General features: G+C 38.1%; 1 protein-coding gene across 1 annotated transcript; it reads right to left on the reverse strand.

The window, feature by feature from the left end:
- Positions 1-1,452: 1,452 nt before the first annotated feature.
- MMP27 (matrix metallopeptidase 27) lies at positions 1,453-12,999 on the reverse strand. The gene is made up of 10 exons (XM_004427399.3): positions 12,898-12,999; positions 11,822-12,060; positions 10,510-10,658; positions 10,288-10,416; positions 6,047-6,208; positions 5,749-5,869; positions 4,310-4,440; positions 3,320-3,479; positions 2,657-2,760; positions 1,453-1,694 (listed from the first exon to the last, which is right to left on the reverse strand). Exons 1-10 carry the CDS (start codon positions 12,997-12,999, stop codon positions 1,453-1,455), a joined length of 1,539 nt encoding a protein of 512 aa, XP_004427456.1.
- Positions 13,000-17,373: the final 4,374 nt, after the last annotated feature.

The raw sequence follows: 17,373 nt of genomic DNA on the forward strand, positions 1-17,373 counted from the left end.
AAAAATATTTTCTTCTAAAAGTTTTATATTTTTAATTCTTCTGTTTAGAGGTCCATGGCTCATTTTTAGTTAATTTTTGTGAACAGTGTGAGGTAAGGATCAAGGTACTTTTTTTTATGTGTATGGATATTTGATTATTCCATCACTATTTTTTGCAAAGACTAACCTACTATCTACTATGTACTAGGTATTAAGCTGTATTTCTTAAAATTTACTTTCTGTTTCAAACATGCAATAAGTCTTTTCTTTTAGGAATCTGGGAACACTGAACTCAGGTAACAATGTGTGAGTGGGAGACTAGCTGTAGGAATTCCCGAGATTTTCTATGCTTATTTTCTATCAGTTGACACCTGCTCAATCTTTCGCCTCACCTCATCAGAATCAAGTTCAACTGACAACCTTCCATCCATCTTCTGGGTCAGAAAACTTATGAAGAGCTTTGCTAAGCATTCAGCTTTAAGGGTGTAAAGGTAAGACCTAACCATGAGAGTTTAGAAACTCAATCAATACCTGGTGTAACAAAGAGGACAGGAACTTTCCACCTGTAGGTTTAGGCTCCTGTAGGTGACCCACATGTCTCAAACTCAGGGAGAAAATCTCTACATTTCCTATATGTGAGATCAGTGTGCACAAAACTCTATTTTAAACTCTCCAAGGAATGGTTAAATGCACTGGTCTATGCTTGGGGGGTTGGAGGGAACACTACTTTCCTACTCCTGCCAGTTCCTTAATTGTTGGGGGATCACCTTTAGTGTAACACTTCCTGCATCACTCTAGGTGCTCACTCCTCTCTTTGGGAGGTGGAATAACTTAATTGATTGGTGAATTTTGGAACAGAAACTGGGCATATGTAGCCCCATCCTCCTTTCTTTCTCCCTGGGCTCCATGCAGCCTATAGGGAACTCACCTTCTTGGGGAGGCCTGCTGCTTTCCAGTTCTCCCAATGACTTGTGGGTAAGTATGTCTCATTCTAAAATTTGATATTAGGAAAATTGCTTGCTCACAGATACGCTCTCCAAAAGAAGCTTTATCAGTAATAAAAGTGGTCTTTTGTTCTCCCCACTGTATGTTATTTCTCAGTGGGTTTAGAACATGGGTAGGGATGAGGAATGCAGTTTATCAGGCCTCTCCAACTCCAAAGGTACAGACAAAATAGAATGCTAAAGGTTGGTTTAATAAGTGACTTCAATATTTAGTTGTTTTAAGACACAGGGCTTACTTCTTTAAGTCCACAAAGCAAAAAATAGACTTCAAGTACAGTGAGAGTTTTGTTTATACATAATATCTTCCTATAAAAAGAATCAGGCAGCTCAAAATAGCTGTTGAATCTTTATCCAATAGACATTTAAAACTAGGACTGGCAACTTGATGTTAAAGAATAGTTCTCTTCTACTTTGAAGCAAAGTTCAGATTAAAAGACCTCTTGAGATGTATTTTAGGTCTATGAATTTATTAATAACTGTAGATATTTTTTAGCACATGAACAATACTGAAAATAAGCAAGTTTAAATTCTTATGATGAAACATCTCCACTCCTCCTGAATGTAATTCTTTCTTGCTGATACTAAAATCAGATGATGAGTTTAATGGTTCTTTACATTGAAACCAAGTATTGGTTTTCATCATTCGGGTAATGCTCTTTGCCTTAGGGTCATATTCAAATTGCTTTGATCTACGGAAGAAATAGAAGAAACCTAGAGAGAGAGAATCATGTTTAGTTATATTGCACAACTATACAATGGTTCCACAATTTTTATTTTTACGAGTATAGAATAAAATAATTGAACATTATGGAGACAAAATAAACTTGTGTAGTTATATAGATACATTTTACTTTACTACTGTCACATGAGAAATATTATTTCGTTTCCTTGAGGAAGAGGCCAATGTATGAAACATGAATTTTAAGGAGCTTACTACCTTTCTAGCCAGACTGTGGTTTATGCCAGAGGTTCTCAAATTAGCTTTCAAAAAAATCATCTCAGTAAGGGGGAGAAGAAGACCTCTGAGGGTATGGCCTTGGGGCCTACATCCTCATTTCTCTGGGGGTGTTCTGCTTTATCTGTTTTAGATTTTGAGATTCTGTATTAGATTTCATTGGAATAAAAGATTGTGTCACTCAGAAACATTTTTAGACTCCTGCTTATTCCAGGGTCTAGGTCTTTTTCTTTGAAGTTATAGTAGCTGGACTGGTACATTAAATTACCTGAAATTCTTTTAAACTGTAGGTTCCTGGATCTTACCCACAATCTTACTGCCTCAGAAACTCTGTAGTTTTGCACACAAACCCCAAGCTGTGCATATAATGTATACATTATAGTTTGATAAACACGGTTCAGTTCCTGTGCTTAGTCATTTTTCACACTTAAAACTCTTCAGGGAGTGTATAAAAGATACCAAGGAGGTATCTTGGATCAATGATAAGTAAAACTAATCTTGGGACTTTTGGTACAGCTAGAAATAGTATAACAGAGAACATAATTCAGGACTTAGTGATTCAGTTTGTGACAATGCCCACAGGGTTAAAGTTTATTATTACATGTACTCAAGAGTAATAAAATTACATTAAAATTGAAACATTAAGCTTTTGTGCTGTCTTCCTTCACAGTTAATAAAATCTTCCCAGTATCCTAATAGTTAAGGCATTGCTACTTACCTTTCTGCTGAAAAGCAGCATCAACTCGGAGACCAATTCCCGGAAAGTATTTTACCACCCTCCGTGGATACCCTTTGTCCATGGTTTGGGTCACTTCGTCATACCTGGAGACATGGATTTGGAAGGTTTCCAGGGGGTCTTTGTTTTGGGAGCTGAATTCTTCTACTGCCTAATTTGGAGTCAAGCGAGGATATGGAGAAAAAGGAGGCCTACTAGAGGAAAATTAATTGGATCAATAATAAAAAATATGGCAAAGATTATGTTCGGCTGAATCATTTATAGTGTCTTGAAAGGAAGAAATGATGAGGTAAAGAAGCCACATCATTTGTCAGATTGATGCTATTCTGTGGAACTGATCAATCAAAGTAAGGGCTCAGCTCAGAGCTTTCATAGGTTTTGAATGGTATGTTTGTCATTAACAATTTTATTGGCATCACCAGCTTTATTATTTTATCTTATCTTCATTTTTTAAGTTGGAGAAAGATCTTTGGACTCATTGTAACGTTCTTTTGTTTGATGAATGTCATCCACCCGAGATTGCTTTCAACATAATTCACTTTAAGAAGGCTATATGTTAGTTTTATTTTTACCTGTGTTAAAGTGATGCTATGTGGATATTTTTCTCCAGAATAAAATGAAAGTGTCAATTGTCTGTAAACTTACCTCCAGCACCAAATGCCCACAAAGAAGTAGGTTTTTCTTGTGTTGTGGTCACAGACAGCTGCATCAATTTTATTTACATGTCTTGGAAAGCCAAGTGTGTAGATGGATTTGGGATAATCTGGCAAGACAGCATATCCTCTGATCATCCAGAAGTTGTCATCTAGGAAGAGAGAAAGTGATTAACTTCTGATCTATTTCCTAAAGGGAGAAATAGATGTCTTAAGAAGTTTAAAAATAATTAGATACCTAGTTTCTCTCAGGTTCAATACTTAGAGATTTAGTAATTTTATGTCTCCATTTATTCTGACCACTTTCTTTAGCTGCTTATATCATTAATGTAACACAAATAATGTATACCTATAGTTAATAGTGTGCATACCCATGTCAATTGGTTTCACTATATTGATTGCTTTTCTAACTCTGACAAAACAGTCAAGTGTGTTTGGACATGTTCTCCTAAATTTCAGCACCCAAGTGTTCTCAAAGGCAAGTAATCTGATGAAATCCATGTTAAAAGTAGGGTTGCTAGATTACATACAAGATACCATTTAAAACTGAATTTCAAATAAACAATGACTAATTTTTGGTATAAGAGTATCCAAAATATTGCAAGAGACATAGTTATACTAAAAAATTATTTGTTGCTTATCTGAAATTCAAAGCATCCTGTATATTTATTTGCCAAATCTGGCAACCCTAGTGAAAAAGGAATATAGAAGAGAGATGGGTTACCTTTATTTGGCAAAAAAAGACTGTTTTTCAGTTTTTGTCATACAGGTGTCTTTTAGCTCCTGTGCAATTGGGATGGCGTTTATCTTTACAGCCACAGAGAATTCTTGGATAGTTGTTCTTTATGATATGAACCTAAGATCAGGGCAGAAGCCCTGTCCATTTGGCTCATATATGAAGATTATATTCCTTTCATCAAAATACCCACTGACCAGTTCAGGCATCCAGAGGGAAAAGAGGAATCATGATGGGCAAAGTTACCTTTAAAAACCAGAATCTTATCTTTGGGGTTCTCATATGCAGCTTGAATATCAGCTGGCAGAGATGGCCAGAAGGAAGAGATTAATTCAAATTCAATATTGGTGATATCATAATAGATCCTCCATACGTGCCTGTGTTAAACAAAAATCACTTTACACATACAGCCTATATATATCTATTTCATTCAATGGAAACTTTGCAATCTTAGGCTTGTCTTTTATCTAATGGGTTGATATTTTCCTCAAGTAATTTAGAGCATTAACACAATTTCCCTCAGCAAGTTTAGGGGGTTGTGAGTCCAGTTCTACCCTTTGGACTACCAAAGTCCGGATGTGTGTTTGTGCCCACTCTCTTGGGTACTTAGAGTAGAAAACTGTCCGTGGAAATCTCATAAAAAGTTCTCAATGTGCTCAATGGCTTGTTTTTGCCAAAGCAGCAATACTCAACATTCTAAGCCAACACTAAGCATTCTAAGAAGAACTTTTCGTGCTGATGTTTGCTAGACTGAAGAAATGTTATCATTGGCATGGCAAAATATTTCCTCAGATTTTCCCTTCTGGCTGTAAAGTTCTGAGTCTAAGAAGGAGACTTGAAAAGCCCTTATCGTCTATTTCCCTTCCCATGCTGGCAACCCCTTCCTGACAAGTGGTCTCTCAGCCTCTGCTGTTGAGAGAATGGTAGTGAGAGGATGTCATTACAGTGCTATACAACTGTGGGTGGAAGGAGTCTGATTTCAGGTATTTTTGATCTTTGCGCCTATATCCCCTATGTGCTCAATAGCTTGTTGACACATATATTGTCAGATGGTGTAAGTCTTGATACTTTCTTCTGAAAATATGGTCATGGTATACATAACTGATACACCATGCTGCAATTTAAGTCCTATAAATGATACATAATGAGAGAAGAGATTTCCTACTACAGCTAACACTTTATTGATGCAACATTAAGGAATGGTCTGCTGATATGTGTTTAACAGCTGGCTCTCCAGGTAGGAAAAAGACCTAATTTTTATCATTTGCTGATTTCCAGGGTGTAAATACTCCACCCATGGACAGTTTCAAACTACCAAAGCAATGTGAACTGGTTTACAAAATTCCTGAAAATTTAACAATTGGATCCTGAAATAGTATAAGTCAACTCCAACACATCACTGGGATTGTTGTATCATTTTAGCTAAGAAGTCACTGAAGGTAGACTCTACTTCACTTTCTTAAACAATGGCAATTTGAAAATTTGCTTAAAAACATTTAAAAATTAATTTATCAAACAAGTAAGATATATGCCCATAGTACAATATTCAAACAGTGTGGGCAGTTATAAAATGGAAAGTAAAAGGTACACATTCTCACTATCCCCATGACTCCCTCTTTATTCCCAAATCTCTGGAAAAGAAAAATCTTCATAGGAAGTTGAAGAGCTTAAGGAAATGGGTTTACCTGCCTTTAAAGAACATTACTTCTCTGCGGAAAGTGGTGATAGCATCAAAAGTCACATCAGGGTCACAGGCATGGGATACAGTGGGTTCTTTAGGCTTAGTAGGTGTCTTAGGTAGACCTCCTTTGATGAGAAAAGAAATACCACAGTGAATTAAGAAGGCATGTGGAAATATCTACAGAAGGATCTTACCCAAGTGAATATTTTCTTCATAAAATTTCAAGAAGTGATTTTCTCAACTTCCTCTTTGGAAAGCTTCCTATTTAGTTCACATATATTCAGATTTATGATGTTGCTCACCATAAATGGATTGGATTCCACTGATATCATCCTGAGAAAGTGGGTATTTGCTAGGATCCAGGGAGACATAATTTGGGAACATCAAAGCTGTTGGATCATTGGAGTGAGAGAGCCCCAGTGAATGACCAAATTCATGAGCAGCCACAAGAAATAAGTTGAATCCTTAACAAAAACAGGGAAAACATGAGTACATGAATCAATCAAAAGGAGAATGGTTGCATCTGTGATTAGGAAGTAGCTACGGGGAAACAAGAAAGGGCTTGCCATACAGCAGATAATTCTTATAACAAATGCATCATCACTTCTCTGGGGAATATTTCAATAGTAATAATTGGTATTAGTCACATCATGGAGCAATATGACCCAGAGGATGCAAATGGCAGGAAACAGGTGTCTCAGAAATGGATAGTATTAAAAAAGAATAGAAGTCATTAGGTTTTGATTGTTGCTAAGCTATCCTGTATGTGATCATGTTTCTCCTACATATATTCTTCAGAGGTTCTCCATTGGCTGTAGGATAAAGCACAAATACCTTAACATGGCCCTCCATGATCTAGTCCCTTCCTTTTTTTCCAGCCCCATATTTTATTTTCATATTCCATGAGCTTGCCATATTGAATCATTTGCATTTCTCATCTATGTCATGTTCTTTCTAATCTCTGTGTCTTAATATCTCCATCTCTTTTTCCCAGAATATTATCTCTCCCACCTCCTTTTTGCCTAGTTATCCTACTTATTCCTCAGAAATCCCCTCTAGAGTCATGTCCTTCATGAGGCTTCCCTTATCCCCCCAGTCCCTATCCAGGCTGAGTTAAACGCACCTCTCTGGGCTTCCGTAGACTCAGTGCTTAATTCTGTCATAGCACATAAGGGACTGCATTGTTTATTTCTTTCACCAAGCTGTGTACCCTTTCAATACAGGGACCATGTCTTAACCATTTTTTATTCCTGGTGACTGCTAAACTGCTTATCAGTAGGGGGTGCTTAGTAATGGTTGCTGGATATCCAGGTGTTTATTTGAAAGAACAGTTAGATGCACCTCCTACACGAGATCACAGTACCCTGTGCTTCCCCATATGAGAAGTCTCACTATGCATGGTGGAATTGCTTTTTTATTTCTCTCTCTCCCACTAGTCTGTAAGGTTCTAAATATAAAAGACTGTCCTTGGACTTGCAACTAAGCCTATGGATCCTGAAGAAAAGTCTGAGCCTTTCATAATGAAGCCTTGTCTGGTGATGTTTGCACAAAACAAACATGAATGGCAAAAGATTATTTCATGGTCTTTCACACTTTTCTGCTCTGGCCTTTGCTGCTGCCTCTTGTCTGGCTGGCAATATCACTGGGTGTGCTTTTGGACAAGGCATGGGACAAGTGAGTCTTTGAAAAAGTAATTCAAACTCTGTTCATCTATATGAAGTCCAAACCTTTATCCTGGCTTTCAAGACCCTCTATAATCTGAATCCTGTTCATTTTAGCCTTCTCATCCACCACAATTCTAATACTTGAGTTCTTGGGCTATTCTGTCCAGATCACTCTCTATTCCACTTTGCCTTCTGAGTTCCTGCTTAGCCTTCAGGTCTCAGGTTTGACATCACTTCCTCCACTGACCTCTGTATTTGCTCCTATTACAAGGCTATAGTTTCCTTTAGCCCAGTGTTGATCACACTGGTTTTAATTGCCATTTGATTGCATGTGCTCCCTAGACTGTAAACCCCTTGAGGGCAGGGTCTGTGTCTTGTACATTGTCATACACTCCATTTCTATCACAGAACCTGGGTCATAGTTGATGTTGAGTAAAAGATTGTTGAATGACTTCATTTACCAAATATTTGCAGAGCATCTATCAAGTGCTAACCATACTATGGGCCATATGATACTGTAGGAAAAAGATATCTCTGCCTTCTTGGAGATGTGACTAAATAGATAAATCACTGTAATCATCATCATAACCAATACCAATTATCACCAACATAATTTTCAATGTCGAACAATTTCTGAATGTTCCCTATGGGCAAGTTCTTTGCAAGGTGGTTTCACCTTTATTACAGGTAACTTCTGTTATCTTTCTGCAAGAAGGGCATTATTATCCTTATTCTATACGTAAAGAAACAGAGTAAGAAAGATAATTAACTTACCCAGGGCCCCTCAGGTAGTTAATGGGAAGCCCTGAAAGATACCAAGGTCAGGCCTTGTTTGTTCTTGCCACATCACAACATGTGCACCCGTAAGGCCTGTTTCAGTTGTTTAGTGCACATGTGTGTGTAGCACATACATACTCACACATGGGCTTGACACTGGCCTCGCTTTAGGAGATTCTCAGGAAAATCTCTGTATTGCTTGAACTCCTCTGACATTGCCATGCAATGTCTTGTCCTTCCCTTAGGAAGCAGTGGCATTAGCAGATGACATTGTCTATTGCCCTTAATCAAGTTACACTAAGACTTTTGTACCCTTTCCAGAGGGATAGCCTACATAGTCCAATAAAGGAGGTAATGATATATTATATATTATTGCCAATTTCCCTATTAAAAATACCAATTTTATTGGAGATTACATTTGCTTGAGGTTTTATGTTTTTATTAGAGAACAGGAAGACATTTTCCCTTTTATGTCAGTGAGCTAAGAGTTATACGATTGGGTGTCCCCTGGGGCCCACATTTTTGACCCTGAGGGAGTGTAACAAAACAATGAGAAGACACTCATTTTGGTATGTTGCCTGGTTATCCACCCAGAACTTGGTGGAAGCCTCTATTTACCTCCTGCCTTGCTCAAGAAAGTTTTGCCAACTTGGGGCCCAGAACTCTTTGGACTTTTTGATAATCCACTGCAAACATCCCCCTTGGCAGAGAGCTATAGCAGTGTCGGTAATAGTAATTACTACCAAGTACTGGATTTAATAGAGATAAAAGAAACAGTGAAATCTGTGATTAATCTCTGCCTCTAGATATGAAAATAAAGCCTGGCTGAGCAAAGAGAGTTACCCTGATTTTGGCAAGCAGTAGGATATTTCCTATAACTGCCTGACTGAACATATCCATGCTGCCTGTAGGCCAAATTCAAAGAAATATTGTGACATGTCTCAGCAGAAGACACACAGCAGACATGGTCCATTCAACTCATCTGTTGTTTGGATGATGGTGTCATCCTATTTCCTTCATCCTCTTGTCTGTGATGCTAATTCACGGAGCAATGGCAGCAACCAACCCCAGACTTCCCCTGGTGCCTGAAGTCCAGTTAATACTGACTTCTTTATCTTCCTTGTTCAATAGCATTTGGAAGAACAATTGTATCACATGTTCAGACTTAGCAATGAGTGGCCACAGACCATTTTGAGTTACCAGCTTTCAGTTTTGCATAAACTATAGAATAACCCACAGACTATCTGGAGTTACTTGGTCAAGACTGAATTGTGGTCTTGTATACCACCCATCAGCAGAGCCACAGCTTCTGCTTTCCTGGTACCCTGGAAACCAAACACCAGACCCAACATGACTATTGTCAATGAAAGAAAATAATAATGGGGAGAACCTGCGAGTCTACTGAGGCTGCTTCTTTGATTGACACACATACTTTAACCGTAGCAAACTTTCATTTTTTGTTTGTAAATTTATAAAATATCTCCTATTTTAGTGCCAGAGAGGTTCATTAAGACAAAAAAAATTCAACCCACTTGGTCTGAAGGAATAGGTCAAATATAAAGATTAGGGACTGATTCCTTGGCAGATGGGCAAGAGTTAGAAGAGGAAGTTCATGCTTATAAATAGACCCTCTATGGGCCATGAACCCACACACCATCCTTCAACCATTAACTCAAAATTACCACTTCCCTAGAGTCTTCTTTCAATCCTCAAGCCCTAGATGACTTCTACCATTGATACAACACACAGCACGTTCTGCCTTATATGGTGGTATGTGGACCTAGGCCACATGAACCTCTGAAGGGCTAGAACTTTTCTAGCACAACTTTGTGGTCCATACAATACCTTGCATAGTTCCAGGCATGTAGTGGACCTTCAGGCATTGTGAGTATGTATGAGTAAGTGAAGAATGCTCTGATCACTACAGGATTACCAACTTTATAAGCAGTCTGAATAGATATTGAACACTTTCATCAATGTCATCTTGGAATATGGAAAATTATGGAGAAATTGGAAAGTAAAAAGAAACTAATTGCAAAGCTATTCTTTTCAGGGATTATTTAGAATAATAAGGTTTTGTTCATAAAGAAAATTGGGCTCACCTACTCCATCCTTGGTCCAATTTTCATCCTCATCGAAGTGAGTGTCTCCACCCAGACCCAGACCAGGAGGAAAGGCATGGCCGAGGACTCCCAAGGGGCCATCAAAATAACGAGGACACTGCCCATGGACTGAGATACAATTCATGGGGGAAAAAAAGATCAGTCTCCTTGAAGCTCCTGAGATGAAAATAGCCATATTTTTCTCTCCGTTGAAAATCTTACCTCGGGTCCTAAACGCAATCATAATGTCTGCAATCCCCTTGGAAATCTTGGTGAATGTTAGTGGAGTAACTGTGCTCCACACTTCTAAACCTTTTTGGATAGCCTCGTCTACATCAGCTCGTGCCATATCTGGAGTATAATTCATAATTCTTAAAAATTAGCAAAAATATATCAATTTGTGCTTGTACACGTGGGTATGCACACACCTACTATGAAAAGAAAATCATTTCTATTTTATCAATCATATGCTACAGCAACTTTTGGTATGGTGCTATTCTTACATTTGTATGCATACATTTGTATAATACTTTACTATTTAAATAAAGTACTTTTATATGTGCCACATAATTCAATTCTCTCATCTGCCCTATTAATCAGGTATATTATAACACTTTAACAAATGAGATTCAAAGAGGCAAAATAACTTCCGTAAGATCACACCCTAAGTGGGAGAGCATTAATCTCATGTATGTGTTTGCTGTGTATATGACTGTATTATAAATGTGTTCTAAAAAGAATTGAGATTTATTTTCTCAAACGACTTGTGGAAATCAGTCTTATGCACGTGTCATATATTAAGAGTCTCAACTTGAGAGCCACAAAGAAGAGTTAGTTACTCAGGAAAAGATTTCCCTCTTGTTTCTATTTCATATCTTCCTAAACCTATTTTTAACTCAATCCCTAAGACCAATAAGAAGAAGGAAGAACTATCAGAAACTCTTTAGGGCCAGCCAGGAGGGCTGTAGAGCGGTGGTCAAGGTCACTGTTTCTATCTCAGGTCACGGGCACACTTCATCCTCTTCCTGCCAATGATCCAGCCCCCCTTCCTTGAGATGTCTAGGGGAAAACTCCGTACTTCACTCCCGGGACCGTCTGAGATTTGACAACTCTTTAACTCACATACGTCTCTAACGTGAACTGGTTGTGCTCCAGGGTCTTCCCATTTTCTCTTGAGCACACTTCATCCGTACCTTCAAGCGTCTGCAATCAGATGGCAGTGCTTCTGCTCCCAAGGTTATATGGATGTGGCAGAGGCTAAAGGTTAGAGCATCTCTGCCAGAACCAGTCTGCTGATAAAAGCTATGTAAGCTTGACTATGGTAAATAACCTTTTGCTTCAGCTCTTCTGTGTTTAAGGTGGAAATAACAGTGGTGCCTACATCACAAGTTTGTTGGGAGGATAGAATAAATGAAATTTATAAAGTGCCATGCACATAGGAAGTACTTGGTAAAATAAACTATCATTATTTTTGTTCCTTTGAGATTCTATTGTTTCTTTAGATTAGGGGGAAATAAGTTGGCAGAAGCATTACCTGTATGTGAGGTTGTATTTGTTCCACCCAGGCAGAGTGTAGCCATACTGACCCACATCAGGCACCCCACACCTGGGTGTCTTCATGATCTCAAGTGTGTTTGAGTCCAGTTTTCCAGTCACTGTCAATCCAAAAAATGCTTGCATTTCCTGAATTTTGCCATCTATAGGACTCCTGTTCGTGCTTTGAACAAGATGACTCCCTTCTATTTCAAGAGAGTAGAACTGGTTGAGATACGCCTGACCAAAAAGACAAAAAAAGGCACAAACTACAAGAGGGCAAATCTCCATCTCAGGTTAAAACAAAATTGTCTGAAATCCTTTTTGACAATTGGGGAGGGGACGAAAGGAAATAGGTAATGAGGGAAAGCAAGGAGTGAGGGAAGAAAGAAAAAAGGAAGGAAACAGAGAGGAAAGAAAAGTGTCACCCTGTTTTTTCAGTTTGCATGGCCTGATTGAGCTATGTGTGACCAGAATTTGCCAAACCACACAGCCCATAAAAACTCCAAACTTCCACAGAAGAGATTCAAGCTTCTCGTATATGTTAAATGATCACATATCTTACATATTTTTGCTGTTACTTTCATTGTGGTGTTTCCTTGAAACAAATTCTAGAAGAGATAGGTTATCATTCATTTTGCAAATTTAATTAATTTAACCACATATGGCAAATTAACTGTACTGATTTTTAGAAAGAATCTCAAAGCAATGTATTATTCCTATATAAAGGGATAAGGGGCTCCAAATCCTAGTTGGGTCCTCTTGGTTGGTCTCAAAAGGCTTTTGTAGAGATCTCTATTTCTTGCAGGGCTGTCCCATTTCTCCTCTCACTATCTCCTCATTCGTAACCATTGCTTAATGTTGTAGCAAACCCTGCATTTTCCCCCACCCCGCCCCCACTCTCCACCCCTCACACAGTTCTTCAACGTGCTTAGAGCCAGGGAATTGAAAAGCAGCTCCTTCTCACAAGAAAGTTTAGGATGCTTTTATAGGAATTTGCTGTCTTTTTAGATCCCAAGCCAATCAATAAAATGAATGTTTGTTGATAGTTGTTAATAATATTTCTTGAGACAGTACCTCAGCCAGCTGCATGTTTTCTTCGTTTTCCATCTTTTGGTCTGTAGGAAATGCAGAAGAAAATGTTACAAAGAGCAAAAATAGAAGCAGAAGCCTCTTCATTCCTCTTTCTTCAGTTGAAGCTGGTTCTGTTTGCATAGAATTTAGAAAATAACAGTGAGACGTGGCGTGCATTGGCCTGTATCATCCTTTAATTAACAGCAGAAAAGGGCATTTGCCATGAAATGTGTCATGATATGCTTTTTTTTTTTCTTAGATTGACTTGATTTTGCAATCATGATCTGCAGTTGCTTAGGAAACACAGTCATTGTTCATTATTGAATTGAATATAATATGAAGTCAGCCTCCAATTTACTTTTGTCCTTGCAGAGCTGGAGGTTTTCCTATCCATAAATTCTTGAGAGTTTATGAAATGATTTCCTTTGAATGAAATTCCAAAATATCTTGGGTAGCACAGTATCATGAAAAGACAATTGAGTCAGGAATCAAATTACCCTAATTAACTAGGGTAAACATCAAATGTTTATTGAGCACCTACTATTTGTCCATCACTGTAAATGTAAGCATGAATAAGATACCACTCCAATTTTGTTGGAGAATTCAGACATATACAGAGACTAATGACAGACAAAATGGAAGCAAGTGGCAAAATGCACAGTGAAGGCTCTGGAGACTGAGAAGGGCCAAAAGGTGGAGAGATCACTGCTAATGGGTGTGGCCTAGAGGCTTCAAGCAGGTGGGGCTTGCACTGTCTTGAAGAATGGGTAGAATTTGGAGCCCACAGAGAAAGGGAGAAGATGTGTGAATGGAGGGAGGCCAAGGAAGCAGGTACCACAGCAGAAATGAGCTGTAGGAAATCTGGTCTGATTGGAGCCAATATATGTATGGACAGCCATGGGAGATGGGGAAGGAGGATCTAAGAAAGGGTGCAAGGAAAATAAATGTTTTCAATCTTTTCACGGCTCAGAATGCCCTTTATTCCATCCTCACACTTGATTGAGAGTGTGTCTGGATACAGAATTTCAGGCTGAAATAAATTTCTCTGGGAACTTTGAAGGTACTATTTACTTTTTTTCTAGAATCTAGTGTTGCTGTTGAGAAGTCTTTTATTCTGATTCTTGATATTTTTCTTCTGAAAAATGTTGGAAATCTTCTCTTTACCCAGATATTCAGAAATTTCATAACGACGCCTCTTGATGTGGGTCTTATTGCATTAACATTGCTGGGCAGTAAGCGGGCCCCTTCATTATTAAAACTTCAATTCAAGGAAACTTTCCTATATTATTTCTTTTATAATTTCTTCCCACCCATTTTTCTCTCTTTTTGGAATATGTATCAGTTGGTCTTCCTGGATTGAATCTCTGTGTTTCTAATATATCCTTTACTATTTTCCAACTCACCTATTGAGTTTTTTATTTCAGCTCTTTAATTCCCAAGAGCTCTTTCTAGTTCTCTGAGCATCCTTTTATTTATTGTTTTACTTTTTTGCATTTTGTTAGTGTTTTTGGATATAAAATATGCTTTATTTTTTGAGAATGTAAAGTATTTTTAAGTTTGACATTTTCTTTTGCTCCCAGGATCATCTCTATTTCTTCAAAGTTTCTTTTTTGGTGTCTGTTTTTCAGATTAGAAACCCTGTTTCAAATGTTTGAAGACTTTGTGCTGCAACCTGTTTAAGAACTAGAGATGAGAAAGCTGACTGGAAGCTCTGTGTGCCTGGGCAGGGCTTGTTGATTGATTACCTTCACCGCAAGTAGGTGAGGTGGCTTCCAGACATTTCATGTGACGTATTAGTTGGAATGAGATTTGGTTGAACATAATGGAAAAACTCAAAATAACAGATGATTAATAAAGTAAAAACTTACTTCTCTCTCACACAAAAAAAGTCCAGATTTGGTAGTCCAGGGCTTATATGACAACTCCACATCATCAGGGATGTAGGCAACATCTACCTTGCTATACCACTCAAGTGCAATGCCTCCTGGTCCCAGTGGCTTCCCAACCTCTGGTGATTGTATCTGCATTACAGGCAGCAGGAAAGAGGAAGGCAGAGAAAGTAAACTCCTGGTATCTTTCCAGAAGGCCACACAATAATCTGCTTACACATTTTGGCAAAATAGTAAACACATGGCCACATTTAGCTGTAAGCGAGGCTACAAAATGTAGTTTTTTAGCTGGACGTATTGCTACCTCAAATGAAGTTGGGGTCTTATTGCAGCAAAGGAAAGGGAGAATGGTGTAAACGTAGGCAACTAGCAGCCTGTGCCATATTGAGATTTCTACAGTGTCAGTATCTGTAAATCTTTTTTCTTGGGCTAATAAGTTTCTCCAGAGAAGTCTCCTCCAATTTCCTATCGTTTTAATCTCCCAACAACAAAGATATAGGAGATGCCTCTGGTGCCCTGTGTCACATCCCCTCAGCATACCTCTGGTGTTGGTTGCAGTGGTGGTGGATAGGTGTAACTCATCTTGCTCTGACCAAGTCCAACCTTAAGCATATACTGTGTGTCTTTTTGCTTTCTGCCCCCAGGGGATTGAGATGCCACAGAGCCACACTCTGGGGGAGGGAACTGAAGGACGAATGTTCCAGCCTCCCATCCACTAGAGATTTGAACAATTGAAAGGTATTCTGTAGGCTTCTCAGGAGGTCTGGGTGGAATTGAGCCCCAGGTTGCCCATAGAAGAAACCTTGATAACATATACTTGTACTGGCTTTTCCTCCTTCTCTGTTTCAGTCTGCTTGCTAGCTCACTCTTGCTTCCTGGGACCGTGTCCCAAATAAAATAACTACGTCAAAGTCTTGACTTAGGCTTTGCTTTCAAAGAAACTCAACCTAAGATAAAATGTAGTCTCGTTACTTAAATTTTAAGCTTAGATTCCTACAGCTATTGTACTCACATAAAACTTCAATGTAACAGCCAGAAAATACCACATTGTTAAGAAGAGAACTTTAAAAAAGGGAATATTTTTTTTCGAATTCTTTGTTACACTTCATATTGCTGTTCACTTTCCATGACTCTGTGAAATATAGTTAAAGAAATAAGATGAACTCAGTTCTCATCTCAAAAATGTTTAGATGAGATTTGAGCCAAGAATCTATCATAACTAGCTAGCATAACTAGCAGGTGTTCTGAGAAGATGAATCTCCCATCTTCGCGCCTATCAAACTGGCATAAGTTAGAGAAAATATGATAGTCTGAAATTGACTCTACTGTTAAAAATGAAATACCCTGTTCTTACAGGTCCTTTCACTCTTGTTACCTTGATGCAATAAATTACTTACGCATCTCTCTCGCTTTTCCTAGCACAGTACCTGGGACATGTAGGTAATTAATTTTTGTTGAATAAATGAATGAATGAATGAATGAATGAAAAGATAGTATGCCCTTGTTTGTTTTCTCACTTGTAAAATAAGTTGAGAATAATGTGCCGACATATTTGAGGGAATTTTTTGAGGACATCGAATATTTACAAAATATTTCATGACCCGTGAAGCAATATCTAAAAGTTTAATATCAATGTTATAATAGTTCTGACAAGGGAATAAATGGCTGAAAATATATCAAAATTTGCTATTCCTTTTTATACTTTAGATACACTATGTGGTAGTATCTTAAGAAATTATAGTAGATCACAAGTCAGTCATTTAAAATATTTATTTTGAACTTATTTAATAGATAATTTTTGAACCAGAATAAGGTGCCAAATTATACTCAATTATCTATGGAATTTAAAAACTTTAACAGAAAAAGAAAATAGGATGTGCTAGTGATAAATATATTTTACAATTCACATTTATTATGTAATAAGCTGCATTACGTTCTAACAACTACAAATATGACATTATAAGGATTGTTGATGTCTAGACTAGCCATTATGGTCCCACAGGTCTTACAGTTCTTAACAGAAAAGAGTCTTTAGTAAATGTATGCATCTAAGCTCACTTTAAGTCAATTTAATGAGATTTATTGAATTTTGTGCCCAGCACTGTTCTGTTTGTGCAGACCCTGGTTATCTGTAGATGGTGTCCTCCTGAGTATCCCAGGAAAAAAGGAAATAAGGAACATCAGATCCAACTAGCCCATTTGCTTAGACTCTAGAAGGAGAGTGTAGGGAGGAGGCAGGAGAGGAAGTGGTACCTCTCCTTTTTGCTGCTCCCCTGGAAAGATGCCAATAATCCTTACAGGGGTTCAACTTTGTCATTCTGGGTTGATTCATTTTCTTAAGTGCAGATGTACTATATTAGCTTCCTAGGGCTGCTGTAACAAAGTACCACAAACTTGCTAGCTTAAAACAACAGAAATTTATTCTATCACAGTTCTGGAAGCTATGAGTCCAAAGTGAAGGTGTCAGGAGGGTCATGTTCTTCTCTCTGAATGCTCTAGGGAGGATCCTTCCTTGCCTCTTCTGAGCTTCTGGTGGTTGCTGGAAATCCTTGGCATGTAGATGCATCATTCCCATTTCTGTCTCTATCTT

The sequence above is a fragment of the Ceratotherium simum genome, chromosome 7 (genome assembly GCF_057802395.1).
Source record: "Ceratotherium simum simum isolate JZ-2026a chromosome 7, ASM5780239v1, whole genome shotgun sequence".
NCBI classification, from domain to species: domain Eukaryota; kingdom Metazoa; phylum Chordata; class Mammalia; order Perissodactyla; family Rhinocerotidae; genus Ceratotherium; species Ceratotherium simum.

Coding starts and splice junctions, on each gene's coding strand:
- MMP27 (XM_004427399.3), bottom strand. CDS start 12,999: ATGAAGAGGCTTCTGCTTCTATTTTTGCTCTTTGTAACATTTTCTTCT. Junction 10,417..10,509: donor GATTGCGTTTAGGACCCGAG/GTAAGATTTTCA, acceptor ATTGTATCTCAG/TCCATGGGCAGTGTCCTCGT. Junction 2,761..3,319: donor GTGGGCATTTGGTGCTGGAG/GTAAGTTTACAG, acceptor CCATGTCTCCAG/GTATGACGAAGTGACCCAAA.